The sequence below is a fragment of the Podarcis tiliguerta genome (genome assembly GCF_965153285.1).
Source record: "Podarcis tiliguerta genome assembly, chromosome: 17".
NCBI lineage: Eukaryota > Metazoa > Chordata > Lepidosauria > Squamata > Lacertidae > Podarcis > Podarcis tiliguerta.
In genome coordinates this window covers 21,774,801-21,792,508 of record NC_139550.1, presented here as the reverse complement: position 1 = coordinate 21,792,508, position 17,708 = coordinate 21,774,801, and the positions used below count along the sequence as shown (strand labels likewise).

General features: G+C 44.5%; 2 protein-coding genes across 3 annotated transcripts in view; both read left to right on the top strand.

Annotated features, from left to right (window-relative positions):
- The window catches only part of LOC310667274 (atrial natriuretic peptide receptor 1-like), a gene marked incomplete at its 3' end in the record, with an annotated part of 32,476 nt that extends 26,825 nt beyond the window's left edge, over positions 1 to 5,651 (top strand). Inside the window, exons 12-14 of the mRNA XM_083419111.1 lie at positions 2,225 to 2,312; positions 3,735 to 3,878; positions 5,564 to 5,651. Of these exons, the coding sequence (XP_083275237.1) occupies positions 2,225 to 2,312; positions 3,735 to 3,878; positions 5,564 to 5,651 (320 nt within the window). The remainder of the gene's footprint in view (positions 1 to 2,224; positions 2,313 to 3,734; positions 3,879 to 5,563) is intronic.
- Positions 5,652 to 6,393: 742 nt separating this feature from the next.
- Positions 6,394 to 17,489, top strand: LOC310667833 (atrial natriuretic peptide receptor 1-like). 2 transcript variants are annotated; one of them, XM_083420825.1, is made up of 5 exons: positions 6,394 to 8,105; positions 9,825 to 9,923; positions 11,659 to 11,750; positions 13,833 to 14,008; positions 15,455 to 17,489. In XM_083420825.1, the coding sequence occupies exons 1-4, from the start codon at positions 7,955 to 7,957 to the stop codon at positions 13,965 to 13,967; spliced, it is 477 nt and encodes a 158-aa protein (XP_083276951.1). In that variant the 5' UTR covers positions 6,394 to 7,954; the 3' UTR covers positions 13,968 to 14,008; positions 15,455 to 17,489. The 2 variants fall into 2 exon arrangements, with proteins under 2 accessions (XP_083276951.1, XP_083276950.1); XM_083420824.1 differs by having other exon boundaries at positions 15,275 to 17,489.
- Positions 17,490 to 17,708: the final 219 nt, after the last annotated feature.

Here is a 17,708-nt window from a genome sequence, read left to right as displayed (position 1 = left end):
AGGGCAGAGGTCCAAGGCACTCAAAGTACCTTCAGGACCTTGGAGAGCTCCAAAGGAGCTGAGGAAGCTGTGCAAGGTATAAGGAGGAATTCAACATTGCCACAAGCATTTCAGCTTGTCAGAGTGAACAATCCTCCCTCTCCTCCTCACACCCAATCTTGGGGGATACCTTCTGGGAGGAGCAAGTGGTTGGTGACAGGCGGCAGGGGGAAGCCAGCCCAGAGCTTCTGCTAGTGGGACTCATTAGTTGCCACCTGCCTGGTGTCTCTCTCCAGGCACTATGTGTGGGCTTATATTGGTCCTACAGGATAGTAAATCTCACCTCCACAGAGATGCTGGCTGACTGTTAAAAGGGTATGCTCCCTATTTTCCCAGTCTTTGGCTTGTGTGGTGTTGGGTTCTTGGCAGTTCTTCTCCCAAGGATGGAGAAGGAGACTTGTCTTCCTTCCTCCATCTGATGGTGCACAGCCCCCAGGTTGTGGGCCATGACATTCAGTATGCATTAAGTGGCTCTTAAACTTTGTGGTATTGTGGACCCTTCTTGAAATGTGCTTCTTCATTGGGGATCATTTCCATATTTCCTCACCCAATAGCAGAAATGGGGAACCTGTGGATCTCCAGATGCTGCTGGACTCCATCATCCTTGGCTGTTGACCATGTTGGCTGGGGCTTATGGGAAGTGGAGTCCACAACATCTGGAGGGCCACAGGTCCCCCATCCCTCACAGTTGTGGGGTGGTGCCTAAAAAGGCTTCCAAACTCAAATTTAAGTGCTGGTGGCCACATTTCCCAAAGCAAAGTGTACATACAAGGAAAGATGTCATGGTTCTCTTACAATTCCACTTCAGCTGCTTGCACCGCGTAAGAGGCAATGTGCAAGTGTCAAAACAAAAATTGGGTTGCATCTTCAGCGTGTGATGAAGGAAATCTCTAGTGCAGTAGATTCCAAACTGAGGAGCGAGGAGCACACGTGATCCACAAGCTTCACTCAGGTGGTCCGTGAAACGTTCAGATTAAAATTACACGCTGGTTTTTAACAGTCTTTTAGTGTAAGGACGCGGGTGGCACTGTGGTCTAAACCACTGAGCCTAGGTCTTGCCGATCAGAAGGTCAGCAGTTTGAATCCCCGTGACAGAGTGAGCTCCCGTTGCTCGGTCCCTGCTCCTGCCAACCTAGCAGTTCAAAGGCACCTCAAAGTGCAAGTAGATAAATAGGTACCGCTCCGGCAGGAAGGTAAATGGCGTTTCCGTGCACTGCTCTGGTTCGCCAGAAGAAGCTTAGTCATGCTGGCCACATGACCCGGAAGCTGTATGCCGGCTCCCTTGGCCAGTAAAGCTAGATGAGCACCGCAACCCCAGAGTCAGCCGCAACTGGACCTAATGGTCAGGGGTCCCTTTACCTAGTGTTTCTTGTATCTCTTATATATTCTATATGGAATTCGAATTGCAGTGCAACAAAATACAATGTAAGGAATTAAAACAGCAATAGAAATATAATAGAAAATCGTACCACACCGAGGGCAGGGAACAACAATTGCTACACCAGACCGAAAAATAACAAGTGATCTGCTAAGACTCTTAGCATCTTTCAAGTGGTCCCATTGGGAGAGCGGGGAGAGTTTGGCAACCACCGCTCAAAGCAGTAGAGCATTTCCCCCCGCCATGATTATTTTCAGAGTGGTCCCAGGGACCTCAGGCTACCCATTTGACTTCAGTTTTAAAAGCAGAGGATTTTGAGAAAAGAATCCCAACAGATGAGAGTGGATAGTATGAAGGAAAAGATAAAGATAGAGAGAACCCGATGAAGTGCACTGTTAAAAATAAAAATCTAAATAAAATACATAAGTAAGAGCCAAAGAAATTATCAAAGATAGAAAAGAACCAGGTTGGGGTGGGAAGAGGAATGATGTGAATGTCTGAATAGGACTTTACATTTCTGTGTCCTGAATCAACTGAGAGTTTGGGTAGGTATCTGCTTACTGTGGGAGATTTCATACCAGTGGAATCAAACTAAATTGAGAAGACCAGTTCCAAGAGCCTGATGTCAATATATATCTGCTGCTTTCTGGTCAGTGGATGCATTTTATCTTGTCGTTACTGTAAATGCAAGTATTGTCCAGGTATAGGATTCCACTGTGAAATCACTTTGTATTTATTAATACAGGTTGAGTTTTAGTGGGTACTTTGCCTTTGGTAATAATGGCTTTTGTTTGTTATACAAAACAGGCATGTTGCCAAAACAGGTAGCTGATGATTTAAGACAAGGAAAGGCATCACAGGCCCAAAGTTACATAAACTCCACTGTATTTTTCAGGTAAGTAGGACTGAACCCAGCAGCAAACCACTACTTAGCCTTTGTGTGAATAGCTTTTTCAGAGACGTCAAGGTGCGGTCGATACCATGGCGAGATACGTTTTTATTCTTCGTGTCCTTCCACAACTGTCTCTGCAGATATATCGAAGCTGAGTGTTGCGGAAAGGTGAAACTCTTGGGGAGCACAGCCTGCAGCTGTTCTGCAAAAGACATGTGCATTTTGGTGTGACTGCCATGGGTGCTTGTGAAGAGCAGCACACTCCTTCTCCATCTCTAACGTTTAGCACATATCTGATATGATGATGATTTATTTACATGACCATATTCATGGTGATGATTGATTCATTCACATATGCATTCCTTGTAGGTCTCTGAAAATATTTTTTTTAAAAATAAATTGTAGATGCATTTGGGAATTAAATTAACTAGACGTAAAGCAATGTCAACACTGCATTGTGTTTTTTGAATCTAGGAGAAGTGGCTGCAACAAGGAAGTCTTTTGCCCCCTTGGTAGCAAAACTTCCCTTCCCATTACACGTGTGTTGATAAAGCTATTGTTGCCGTATCAAGAGTTTAGTGCCATGTTAACTGTGCAGGGAAAGTTGTTCTAATTATGCTAGATAATAACCTGTGCACTGCTTTTCATGAAAGAATTTTTGTTCCTCTTTTTTTCTTTCTGCCTTTGAGAGAGTCATCATCATTTAGGATGTGTCTGAAATGCTTCATGCATTCAGCAAGCGAGCCCATTAAAATTCTGCAGATTAATGTCTACTGATTTATGCTTACATCTGCTTGTCTGCAGATGGACAAGATTTATACACGACAGGATGGACAACACAGAGATTTATTTGCCCAACAGATGTAACTCTAACGTATAGATAAGAGATTATGTACTCCTCTTGTAAATGAAGTTTGATTGGTATCAGAGCAGATTTTGTGAGGGGACGAGGCAGCTCTTTTGTCCCAATGAATATCAAGAAATATCAAGAAATAAAGAAATATCTTTATTTATCTTAAAGAAATATCAAGATCCGTGCATGGATTCCCCTCCCCATTCAAAGTCCAGTAAATGATTTCTGCTTCTACCATTAAAATTAATGGGAAGGTCTTATTGGCAGGGGAGGTCCGTATGAAGCCCTTTCAGCTGCAACAGACTGGGGAAACATAATTCAAATATTTTTTTCACCAGTGCTTTATAAAGGAATATTATCTTCCACTCCCCCAACTTACTAAATTGACATGGTGCAATTGCAAACTGCAAAAATAATTATTGTAGGGAATCAGCAGAGTGGAGGAGGTGGAGGAGGAGAGTGCTGCTCAAATATGCAGAATTCAAAATGTAATGTGCCATCAAAATGTGTCAGCATCAAAATGTTTTCCAAAATCCTTCGACTCACATTTAAGGCTTGTTCTTCCTTGCCAGTGACATTGTTGGCTTCACTCAGCTTTCCAGCACCAGCACGCCTTACCAAGTGGTTGACTTCCTAAACAAGCTCTACACCACCTTTGATGAAATCATAGACAATTACGACGTCTACAAGGTGGAAACTATTGGAGATGCCTGTGAGTGCTTCAAAACAACATTGTCATCATCAATCTTTATTATGGTCAAGAGAGCCAACAAATCGTTACAAAGCAATACACAATTCATACAGCCTACCTCCAGGTTAAGGGACGCGGGTGGCACTGTGGTCTAAACCACAGAGCCTAGGGCTTGCCAATCAGAAGGTCGGCGGTTCGAATCCCCGCGACGGGGTGAGCTCCCGTTGCTCAGTCCCTGCTCCTGCCAACCTAGTAGTTCAAAAGCACGTCAAAGTGCAAGTAGATAAATAGGTACCGCTCCAGCGGGAAGGTAAACAGCATTTCCGTGCGCTGCTCTGGTTCGCCAGAAGCGGCTTAGTCATACTGGCCACATGACCCGGAAGCTGTACACCGGCTCCCTTGGCTAATAAAGCAAGATGAGCGCCGCAACCCCAGAGTCGGCCACGACTGGACCTAATGGTCAGGGATCACTTTACCTTTACCTTACCTCCAGGTTAAACAAGCATTTTGTTCAGAATATAGGGATCATTGGTTCTTGCAACCACCAATAAAAACTTTGCCACTGCTAATGTTCTAGGGTTTGTCCGGTCTTCCAATAGGAACCTGACATAGTGAGCCTCTGATTTTCCTGGGAAAGGTACCAGCAAGGGTAATATCAGTTCAGGCCTGCCTTGCTCATATTTTGCACAGTGCAACAAAATATGTTTTATGGAATCGATGTCTTGAGCACACGAGCAAAGTCTGTCCTGGTCGGGAACCCCTCTCAACCTGCCATCCAACACTGCAGAAGGAAAGACGTTTAGTCTGGCTTTGGTGAAAAGCCTTCGATAGTTTGGTACTGTCAGGTTTTTAATGTAGGATGTTAACTTAAAGACATACCCATATTATACTCCTACTGCCAGCGGTCTACAGACTGCGTGTGATCGAGATCGCAAGTCACTGTGTGCATTATCCCATAATCTTTGCTTTAACGTCTTTAGGGGGCCTTCATAACCCAGGTAATACAGTTGGGGGGGGGTGACAGACCAATAGAGGTGGCTTTTTTAGCCATGGTTTTCTGCCATTTGCTGACAAATTTCTCATTGGTCAGGTGATGGTACAAACCCTTCCCTAGATCAAACACTGAAATCCTGAGCCAATGGTTTAGGGCAACCCACCACGCTTTAGTTGAAATTGGGCATTCACCAGCTTCTAACAGAAGTATGGAGTTGGGGACACAGTTGGGTACCTGCAGCAGAGATCGTAGAAATTTTGCCTGGAAGCCATCTAGCTTTGGCAGGTCCCCATTATGCCAGACATTTGCAGCGTACAGGAGTTGGGAAACCCTTAAGGCTGCTGGAACATATACAACATTGTTAGTCCTTCCAGGGTCCTTTCTATTCTTTCAATTCCTCACCAATTCCTTGAAAGGTGAAAGAACAAAAAAGCAGGCATCCGAGTAAATGAAAACGGGCGTTGAACTCGAGCGGCTACATTTTGCACGCTGGGACAATAAAATCACAAGCAAGGGATAACCTTTGTTGGCTAACTTACTTGTTGTCAGGCTCGGGGAATTCTATCCCTCCCCCGGTGTCAGCTCGAAACAGGAAGAAAACGAAGAGCCCTTAGTCTATGAGTTTATTTAAAACCTCACAGTGAGAGACAAAGAAATTCGGTGAGCCTCCCATAATGACGTTGCTCCAACTGAGCTCCTCCCTCTTCCCTTCCTAGCAACATCACTTCACCTTATGGTGGCCGTCAGGGACTAATTGTCTCTGAGTCCTTTGCTCTTGCACCCTCAACGAACGCTGAGTTCTAGGAGAAGGGGGGTCAGAAATACTCTCCAGTGATAATGTGTCTGCTGGCTCTGGCTCTCCCCTCCCTTCTTCTAACACTGCCCAACTTTTCTGTTCATCTATCTCTGAGCTGTGACCTTCCTCAAACTCCTGCTGCATTCCTCTTCTCTTGCAGCATCAGGAGAAGGGGAGGGTGACCCCCACCATTCCTCCTCCAATCTCACCTTCTTGAGTCCAATCCCTGGCAGTGGGCTTCACAAGAGCATCTTGTTGGCCACTGTGAGAACAGGGTGCTGGACTAGATATAGCAGACTCGTCTCATGTTCTCGTGTTCTTACGGTTAGCTGATCTGAGGGACATCCCCACTACGCTCTCCACGCTAGACTACTCCCTGCAATAAGGAAATAGTAATATGAGGATCCACTGCACGCTTCTGATCCCTGGCTGCTTTGAGCACTTGAAATGTGCTATATAAATGCAAAGCCCTTTTCTCTGTCTTCTTCAGAATGCAAAGCCCTTTTCTCCGTCTTCTTCTTCTTCTTCTGTTCGTCTGTCTCTGTGCTGTGACCTTCCTCAAACCACTGCTGTAATTCATTACTCCCTTCCTTTTCTCTGGGAGTGTCAGGAGAAGGGGGGAATGATCTCCACCATTCCTCCTTGCCTTCAGTCCAGTCCCTGTCACTTGTCCTGTGTAGTATTAGTGGGCAAAAACAAAAGCTGAAAGCCAGAACATCCCCAGTCCCCCCCAAAAAATTTTTAAAAGTTTTTATTGGATATTACATTTTTATCACATTGCCACATATCTAATTATCAAAATCAAGGAAATACATTTCCCCAATTCCACCCCCCCAACTTCTCTCAATTTCCTTTTCTGGTTTTTCTCCCCGAAATTAACCCCTGCCTGCTTTCAAATGTTTTACATGTTATCTCCATATTGATAATTATTATCTCTGTTGTTAATTGTAAATGTTTACTCAAACCCTGATGGTGAGTTTAGATCTTTACATTGTTTCTGTAAATACAACATAAACAGTTCCCAATCTTTCTTAAATTATCTATTGTCTTTGTCTCTGAGTCTTTCTGTTAGCTTCACCATTTCTGAATATTCCATTAATTTTTGTAGCCATTCTTCCTTTGCTGGTATTTCTTCACTTTTCCATCTTTGGGCTAATAACATCGTGGCTGCAATTATAGCATACATAGTTTCTTCTTTTCTCTTGGTAAATCTTGACCCATAATGCCTAATAAAAAAAAGTTTCTGGTCTTTTAATAAAAGTCAATTTAAACATTTTCTTAACTTCATTATAACTCATATCCCAATACTTCTTAATCAATTTGCAGTTCCACCACATATGGAAAAAGCTGCCTGTCCTCAGTCCTAATTTGACCTCAGCCCACGTTCACCAGGAAAAACAATGTTTCTTTACATTTGCCCATATCTGCATAATAAGAGTTGATCATCATGGCCAACCTTACAGAGATGCTGTAACACTTGCTGGAGTAATTTATGCAGAGTGCTTTGAACATTTAATAAATGTTTATGGTTCCTACACTAAAATATCCCTTCATGAATAGGTTTCCCATAAATTATTTCCGGTGCCCCAAGGAAGTTGTCCTGTTAGTGTGCAGACTTGCAATGGGACATCTCCCAAATCTGTTATGGGTTTCTTCCCAGCCTCCAGAGCAGATTTGGTGGGTGCAGGGGCATCTTCGGGGGGGGGGGGTAGGAGAAGAAGATGCTGTGCCAACAAGTTTACTTTCTGCAAGTCCCCTCCCCCACCATTAAAGAACAAAAACAAGAAAGATTTGTGGCACCTTAAAAATGAAACCTTTCTTTTTCAGAATCTGTGGCAGGAGCTTTTGTAGGTGAGAGCCTACCTTATCAGGTGCACAAATTGGAAACCTAGACGGCTTGGTGTAGAGAGAAGTAGATTTTTCTTTTACAAATTGAAGCCAAGAGGTCAAGCGATGCAGAAGATAGGAATAGGTGTAACTCGGGAATTTGTAAATAGAACACAAAATAATACAGAATCCGGCCAGGCAAAGACTCTCATATCTGTGCGGTCAATGGCTTGGATCTAAACAGCCTAGGGAAGAGCAAAATAGCTGTGATCACCTCCTTGGGGCTCGGCATGTTTGCACATTTGCATTAAGCCATGGCTTGGCTTAGCATGGCATGTACATATGGCCCAGTCATTCCAGTTCAACCATCTTCAGGTGAGCTGTTGCCGTTTCTTCTTCCAAAGTTCGGACACGAGCGATGGTCATAGCGATATTGAGCCGATGCCGACCTTGGTGAATATTCCCATTCATTTTTTTCCTAGACATGGTGGTGTCAGGAGTGCCCAGAGAGAACGGCATTCGCCACGCCAGCGAGATTGCGAGTATGGCTCTGGACCTGGTTTCGGTGTGCAAAACGTTTAGGATCCCACACAAGCCCAACACCCAGCTAAAGATTCGAGCAGGGATCCACTCAGGTATGAGGGTGCACTGTGCCAGGGAGAAATGTTGACTCTGCCAAAGTGGGATGTGGGTATAAAGGACCGGGGAATGCCCTCATTCAGGACCAGGGAAGGTGTGAAGCTTGCCCTCTTAAGGCTGTGTCCACTCATAGCCCTTGTTGGTCATGCCCAGGTTGTCGTGGAGACAGACTAGAAAGAAGTGCAGAACTACATCCCATTGTGGGAAAGAGACTGATTCTCATGCTGCTTTCTGAAGTGGTAGTTCTGACTCACTTTCTGAGCTAATCTAAACAGGATAGCAGTAATTAATGGAAATATACCGTATTTTTCCGTGTATAAGACTAGTCCCCCCCCCCTTAAAATAATGCCAAGAAGTGGGGGTCGTCTTATACATGGGATGTGCATAGAGTGGACGTCTTATTGATTGCTGCTGTGGCTGTCAGTGGCTATCGTGTGTGTTATTGGTTGCTGCATCAATGGGAATGGGTGTTGTTGATTGGCCGATGCTGCGGCAATAGGGCAGGCGATTTGCAGGCGAGGGGAGAGATGGGAAGGTGGATTTTGCAATGTGTGCAGGTGAGCGATTCTCAGCACCCCCCCCCAAAAAAAAGCTCAACCATCCTCAGTAATCCACCCTCCCAAAAAAAACTCAACAACTTTTTAGCATCTCCCCCCTTTTTCTGAAATTTCAGTCCCCCAAAATAGGGGGCATATTATACATGGGGATGTCTTATAGACAGAAAAGTACGGGATATATTTATTTATTTCGGTCAATAACCAGTTGAAATGGATGTGGGAACAGCAATTGGTCCTTCCTCTTCCCAGGAATGAAGGAATGTGAAATATACTCTGAGTCAAGAGTGGATTTCATGCTCTTTATTCAGCTCATAGTGGTGAGGAGGAATGGAAGTTCCCCCACAATATCTGTTTTATATACATTATTTACACAATGGGCTGCACGTGATTGGCTAATTCCAGGATTCTCCTGTAGGCCAATCAGGTTGTGGATTCACTTCCACCTGGAGCTGGATTGGGTGGCTCCTGCGGACCAATCATACTGCTGCATTATTCTAGGACCAATCAGACTGCTGCATTCTGAATCCTATTGTTCTAGGACCAGTCAGACTGTTGCATTTTGGATCCTATTCAACTCAGTACATAACAGAACGATTTGCACGTATCTCGTGCTCTTAACTTAGAGCGCCCATCACAAACAAATGCACTTCTGTGGAAGAAGCCTCTCATTATGATAGCCTACAAATCTCAACGGCCGTTATCTGCAACTCCATCAGCTAAGCTCCCCCACCCACTTCATCTCCAAGTCACACCAGACATTTAAAGCACTTGTATGTCACTTTGACAGCTAGAGTTTCCCCCAAAGAATCCTGGATACTGTAGTTTGCTAGGCTGCTGACCCTGCAAGACCTGTAATTCCCAGCAGCTCCTCAGTTTCTCCCTGAGTGACATAAGAGTGCTTCAGATATATGGTGTTGATGTGAGCAACATTGCCTTTCTTCACACAGAAAACCTTCCCTGCCACTTTCCTCCCTGTGCTGTTCCTTGTTCTTCTTTTTTTGCAAATGTTGTACTGCTTTTATATTTTAATAGAGTGAACCTTAACAGAAATGGTAAGCCCTGACTGTTATCTCTGATACTGGGGTGAACTGCAAATAAACTCAAGTCAGAAAGGATCCTTGGATTGGTTTTGGGTTGTTGTTTTTCCCCTTTCTCTAGGGCCAGTTGTGGCAGGAGTTGTGGGAACAAAAATGCCCCGGTACTGCTTATTTGGGGACACCGTCAACACAGCCTCCAGGATGGAGTCCACCAGTGAAGGTAACAAAAACAGCAGCAACTGGCAAATCTCTGTGAGAATTAATGAAAGATGAGGTGATGACATTTCAGGTGGGCCACTGCAGAGATCTAGGGACACGGGTGGCACTGTGGGTTAAACCACAGAGCCTAGGACTTGCTAATCAGAAGGTCGGCGGTTCGAATCCCCGCGATGGGTGAGCTCCCGTTGCTCGGTCCCTGCTCCTGCCAACCTAGCCGTTCGAAAGCACGTCAAAGTGCAAGTAGATAAATAGGTACCGCTCCGGCAGGAAGGTAAACGGCTTTTCCGTGCGCTGCTCTGGTTCTCCAGAAGCGGCTTAGTCATGCTGGCCACATGACCCGGACGCTGTACGCTGGCTCCCTTGGCCAATAAAGCGAGATGAACGCCGCAACCCCAGGGTCGGTCATGACTGGACCTAATGGTCAGGGGTCCCTTTACCTTTACTACTGCAGAGATACTTATGTTTTTGTGTTGATTGGGGTTGGGTGGGTGAGACCAAAGCAGGTGGATTAGTTTCCCCTCTTTCGGCCGCTCCTTTTCCTCTCCCTCTTTTTTTAAACACTTCTCAAGATTCCTTGGGGTGGAGTTTACATGCATGGTGTGTACTCAACCCAAGTCTTTGCCCTCTTCACTGTGATAGCCCCTCATCTTTCTGTTCTCCAGCCTAAACATACCAAGTGCATCCAATCTTTCTGCCTAGTTCTTTCTAGCACTGACCATCTTTGTCGCTGTCCTAAGCAAGACTGCATGGAATTGTCTTTGCGGGGTGGAAGGGTCAAGTTTTCCAACATTTCTCCAATGAAAATAGGGATGCCCAGTGATATTTTTTCTAGAAAAAGAGGTGCCGGAACCAGGGCCGGATTTAGGTTTGATGAGGTCCTAAGCTACTGAAGATAATGGGGCCCTTTTGATGTCCAGCTGTCCTTTGCCAACAACAATTTGCTGCTGTTTTTTGTGTTGAATATATGCTATATGGTAATTTATGGACCTAATAGGTATCTAAAGCCGCTTGCACATAACAAATAGGAGCCTACACAACACAAAACACTGTTGTTGTATGTAGTTTTTATTTTATTTGTTTTTTATCTTATATTTTGGAAATGTACATCCAGGTGTTTTTTTCTTTAATTTTTTTTGGCGGCCCCAAGAGAGTGGGGCCCTAAGATATAGCTTGTTTAGATTATACATAAATCCAGCACTGGCCATAATTCACCTCTGGCACCTCCCTTGTTCTCTTAGAATGGCGCCCACCTGAGAGGTGCCAGAACTGAATTCCGGTAAGTTCCAGCTGGGAAAAAAAGCCCGGGGGGGTGGGGTATTTCATACTCTCCAACATTTCTCCGATGAAAATAGGGATGTCTTAAGGAAAAGCAGGACATTCCAGGGATCCCATCAGAAATAGGGACAAGTTCTCTACTGGCCAACGGACTGTACTTGAAAAACAGGGATACTTGGAGAGTCTGAACTTGTCAACAGCTATAAGGAGAAATACTATCATTAATTCTTAGTTGACACAGACATGGACACATTCCAAAATGCCTCAGGCGGAAGCCACAGACCTCAGGGTTCCCCTGTGAGTCCACTGGCAGGACTGTAGCAGCAAATGGCAGAAACGAGATTGGGGGAGAGATATCTACGTCTAAGAGGCCATTGCTCAGTTTCTACAGCGAGTTTTTCTTTGAAAAGGGAAGCAGGGCTGATAACAGTGGTGTAGCTGAATGTCTCTTTTCCTTCTAGCTCTCAAAATACAGTGCAGTTCAAATACATACCAGCTGTTGGAACAGATTGGAGAGTACATATTGGTGTGCCGGGGGAATTTGCAAGTCAAGGTAAATAGGAAACGTTTGTGTTCAGGCTTTCCCGAAGGGGAAATGAGTGGCAGTCCTTTGGAAAGCTTTTGCTTTAACCCCTTTGGATTGGCTGGCCTCGAGTCTGCTCTGAATCTTGAGCATCATTCATTTCTGGTCTGCTCCTTAGGGCACATTTGCACTGTGTAAAGTGACTCAAGTCTTAATGCCTCTCGCAAGAAACCCTGGGAATGGCCGTGATATTGAAAGTTACCAGCCTAGGGCCTAATTTCTGCCTAAGTTCTCCAGGACCTATTTTTATCCTGAAGACTTGAAGTCCCAGAAGATGCAAAGCTGTAATATAGAGGAAAGTGGGTTTGAGCAGAGTTTCACCTCACCAGTGGGTAACTAGAACATCTATGCTTATTCCAGTGCAGATGGAAAGTGCAAACGTATTTCTGTTAGGGCCACCTCCAGCTTTGCATTTTTAGCCAATTAACCACTGGCCTTTTTGCAGTTTGATTAAATATACATATACATTTCTGAGATACTGTGTTTCTGAGGTACTGCAGAAAGTATAAGGCAGGCATAGGCAAACTCGGCCCTCCAGATGTTTTGGGACTACGATTCCCATCATCCCTGGCCACTGGTCCTGTTAGCTAGGAATCATGGGAGTTGTAGTCCCAAAACATCTGGAGGACCGAGTTTGCCTATGCCTGGTATAAGGTAACAGTCCATTTAGTAAACAAAAGCTGCCACTTATGGGTCTGGTTTGCATGTAACACTAGGCTATGTAGCACTATGGTTTGTGCTGGCAGCCTGTGGGAAAACTGTAATGGGAACTAAGCCATGGTTTGGATTAGCATTATGCCATTCCAGACAAACCACAAGCTGGGTTTTGGCTGGTGATTTGCTTGGGTGAGACAAGCGATGACCTTCAGTTACATGATTTCATCACAGCAGACAGCAAGATGAATGAAGTTGCTTTTGACAGAAGATAAACTGCAGTGGAACAGAAACAGTTCTGTATGAGATGGATACGAGCTGGAACGAAAAAAAAGATGCATTCTTACATCCCTGGTCCATGCTATGCCATACTTTAGTGCTTTGCGTGAACCAGGACATTATTAGACAGAAGGACAGTGACGTAGCGTGGGTTGCCAGCATCTGCGGTCCCGGGGGGAGGGAGGGAAATGGATGGAGAGAGGCGCATGCACATTCAACTACATAACAGCATCTGCCTCACCCAGGACATTGCAGCTGCAGAGATAAGAAAAGAAGAGTCGTTCCATTATCTAAAGAGGTCACTTCTTGGTTCACATGGAGAAGCCATTTTCAATGGAGCCCAGTGAAGGAAGTACACAGCTGTATTGGGGCAGCACTGGGTGCTGAATTTTTTCTCCCGGGGCAACTGCCCTGTGCCTTCACCCACCCCACCCCATGCTACACCACTGCATGTATTTCACCCAAAATTGAAACCTCAGAACAGTACCATCAAAACAGAAACACTTGGTTCCAGTGCACAAAATTTAAAAAGGGGGGAGAGAGAGCCGGTTCCATTCCAAACTGAGCAAAACACAATGGTGTCCATTGAAAAGGATGGCATTTTGGCCCACTTTGAGAACAGATCTTGAATTGCAGCCCTGCTCATTAAAAATGGAGTTCAGGTCAAAGTTGTTAACCTTTTCTGGGGAAGGAAAGCCCTGCTTTTTGGGGGGCGGGGGGTTCAGGTCAAAGATGTTGAGCCTCTTTTAAGGAGGAGGAAAGCCCTGTTTTTAAGGGTTTGGGGGGGAGAAAGAGGAACAGCCACACACCAACAAATTGCTGGGGAGACAAACAGCCTCACTGAGTAAACTCCGTCTTCCATTCTGCAGATTGTGTGACAATGGAGGGCAGGGCAAGGGGGCGGTAAAGAAAGGGGCCCAGCGATCGACCGCAATCTACCAAAACCTCCCAGGATCTACCAGTAGATCGCGATTGACCTGTTGGACAACCCTTCTCTAGTGCAATTGAAATAAAGCAACGGGGGGCTAGCCATGCCTCTATTTTAGTGCTGGTATTTGCTCTCAGGTGTAAAGTATTGCTGACACCATTGATAAATTGTACTATTACGTTTCTTTCTAGGGGAAAGGTGACATGATAACATATTGGCTGGAAGGAAAGAAGTCTAGCGCAACTCAAAAGAAAGCTCTAAGCCCTTCCACAACCTCTCAGACTCTTAACCAAAGTACTTGCAGTATCATCCCAGGTGTTATATAAAATGACCTGCTTTCAACCCCGCCATACAAAAACCCCACCAGGTACTTTCTCCATGGTCACAGTCTTTATACACCCCAAATGAAACTGTAAGCAAGAAGCATCTAAGTTCTCTTCTCCAAAAGGGAGGTCCTCATTAGCGATATGAAGAAAATAGACACCGTTGTAGGCTTGCAAACCCTGACACTGGCTGTTTTCAGACATTAGGTGAAATTATGGTTTGTTTCGCCTGCCCACAAACCATGGTTTATTCAGGGCCAACAAACCAGGGTTGGAAACCCTGCTTGAATCTTGTCTGCAAAGCAAACTTTGTGCTAAGTGTTATTTGTTGTTGTTACTAAATTCACAGACCTCTGACAAACCACAATTAGGATCACTGCGCCACCTAATGAGGGGGCTGCACTCTTTGGATGGCACAAATGGTAGTGAATTGGGGGCAGGAAATGGTTTAAAACCATGGTTTGACCACTGTGTGCCTGGAGCAGGTCCCCTCTTCATATCACCCTTCCGACATAAAATATACTCAGAGTCGAGAGTGGATTTCATGTTCTTTATTCAGCTCATAGTGGTGAGGAGGAATGGAAGTTTCCCCAAAGTATCTGCTTTATATACATTATTTACACAACGGGCTGCACGTTATTGGCTAATTCCGGAATTCTCCTGTAAGCCAATCAGGTTGTGGATTCACTTCCATCTGGAGTTGGATTGGGTGGCTCCTGCAGACCAATCATACTGCTGCATTGTTCTAGGACCAATCAGACTGCTGCTTGGATCCTATTCAACTTAGTACATAACACGATACATGGCTGTCAGCCAGCCTCACCCACCCATTCCACGTGATTGCAATCACATGTGAGCACGCAAATAGGCATCTAGTGAAGGAGAAAATTCCCCTTCCAAAAAGTGGAAACAGGAGATGATGCAGAAAAGCAGCATTTTGCTTAGAAACCGGCAAGGCACTATTCTTGAGCTCTCTTACTGGCAAGGCTGGCACTGTTTAAGAAATGGTTCAGAGAGGAATCACATATGGTATAATCATCAGTGCTCTTGAGTCGAGAACCTTCTGGGGGGATTGAAAGGTTTGCAAGTTTGAAATAAGCATTGTCCACCCTCTGCTACAGCTATATGTGTAAACACAGTAAGCCAGGTGGATACAGAGAAAATAGATGGGGGGGGGGGGAATAGGAAGCCTGTGCTGTCTCGTTTGTCTGGGTGCCCATCAGCATTCTTTGTTTTGCTGTGCCTGTTAGAAGCACCTCTATGATGCTGGGTCCCTTTTTGGCACACAATGCTTTTCGCTTTCTTTTTAGTGCGAACCTCAAGCACTCTGACTCATCGTGGAATTTAGGACACTGGCTGTGGTGTCTCTGAAGGAAAGCGGGGCTCCTTTCCACAAGCACTCTTTCGTTCATACATAGTCGCTGAGTTTTTGTTTTGTTTTGCTTCCGTTCATAAGTGCTTGTAATGCTGGATAATCTCTCATGTTACAGAACTGTCATGGATTCAATCCTGCCTTGGGATCTTATTCAAGTTCCTGCCCTGGTAAATTCCTCTCCCCCTCTCTCACATCAAGGCAATAAGAGTCCTGTTAGACCTGACCTTTAGGCCTAGCATTTTGTTTCAAATACCTGCCCCACCAGACGTCTGTGGGTTATTGGAATGGTTTTATTATTGAAATGTATCGTTTTGTGTGTTTTGGCTCTTATAAGTTGCTTTGAGACTTCTTCTTTTTTGTAACAGCCGTATGCCAAATAAGGGACATGAGCACGACAACCCTCTCCTGCCGGCCTGTGGGGTTTGCAGCCAAATTACAAAAGCATGTTTTGCTAGACAAACACAGAGCTAGTACATGGATAGTTCTTGAACGTCCTAGAGAGGACCCTCTGTGTGTGGTCACTTCCTTTGCCTCCTCTGGGCAGGAACTCTCTGACAAAGGAGACAATCCTTTATATTTCCTTCTTCCGGTAAGAAGACTCTCTTTTCACGATGTTTCCAAGCATGACTAAAACTCCTGCCTTCAGCCATGTTAGCAAAGACTCCCAACTTTTATTTCACTGTAACTTAGAAGTATTTTTCTGCGCGCTACTTTGCTCTATTTGCTGCTTGCACTGAAATGTAAGTAAAACCTTTTTCCCATTGATCTTACTAAAAACGCGTGGCTCATTCTCTGCAACAGGGGTGAAAAGGAGTTGGTCAGCAGACCACAAACAGAAGGGGATAAAAAGGTATAGCTGCCCTATTACTAAGCTTTAATAAGCTGCCAAACTAAAAAGTATTTTTCTCTGCTGAAAAGGCTTCACAGCTATATTGTTTTTGTATTTCTTCCACACATGTGGGATAGGAAGTTTAGATCTAAATCTACAGATTTAATCCTCAATCCATCTCCCAACATGGTCCTCTCCTCATTCAATACTCAGGTATCCTCCCTCTGTATGCATAGCACAATGTCCTCTTTGGTGACCAACAGCCACATCACAAATCTTGTCCTTATATACAAAAAGAATCTATGAATTCTTCAAGCCTCATTCAAGCCATGTGATGGGTGGGAGATCTCAGACTCAGGGGCTGCATGTGGCCCTCCAGACCCCTCTATCCAAAACCATCTCAAAGCTATTATTTGCCCAGAAAGAAAAGCTGCCATGGGGATACATTGCAGCTTCCCTTTGGGGACAAATAGCAACTTTGGAGGGGGATTTTCAGTGAGGAAAAGACACAGGGAAAGGGTTAACAACAACACCATCGCCTGTTAGCTGCAGTCCCCATGCAGCCCAGAGCATGTTACATAAGCTGTTTCTTTGCAATCTCTGTTTTTCTGTATTAAATCTTTTGTTGCTATAGCTAGCATTTGTTTTATATTTTTCTGCTGGTTTTATATTTCATGTGTAATTGACAGTATTATTTTCTTTTGCATTTTAACTTTGTTTTATATTTGATGTGTACTGAGCTAGAGAAATTATTTTGTGAGGTGACTAATAAATATAAATAAGAATAAGAATCTGACACTGGCAGCACTTTTAAGCTGAAATGTTTGACTGATTAACACTTTATGGCCTTTTCAATAATCTGTGGGAGGGGAGGTTATTGATTTCTTTTGCTTTATTATGTATTTTGCATTTTCATTTTGTATTTTTATGTTGCAAATGGCCCTGTGATCTTCAGATGAAGGGCGGTATACAAATAATAAATAAATGTAATAAATAAATAGTTTCTCACAGTAATTTTTGTAAGTTTTGGGGTGGGGCAAAAAATCCTTCCCCAAGCCACCGCGTCACTCGCAGGAGAGACATGTGGCTCAGGAGTGCTGCAGGCCCCACAGTGAGTGCCGACCTGATGAAGAGAGCACAGCAGAGGTTATATTTTCTGAGAATCCTCTGGAAAAACAATCTCTCAAAGGACCTGTTGATGGCATTTTACCATTGTACTGTTGAGAGTGTATTAACTTATGGTCTGTGTGTGTGGTTTGGGAGCTGCACGATCAGCGGGAAAACAATGCTGTCCAGGGTTGTAAAGACTGCGGAGAGAATAATTGGGTGCAATCTTCCCACCTTGGATCAAATCTACGCTTCCAGGTGCCATGAGAAAGCTGCAGAGATAGCGCAGAGAGTGCGCACCCTGGAAATGATCTCTTTCAGCTTCTGCCTTCTGGAAGAAGGTACAGGGTTATAAAGACGAGGACTAGCCGCCTGAGAAACAGTTTCTATCCAAATGCGATTTTGGTTTTAAATACAGTGTAAGGTAGTCTCT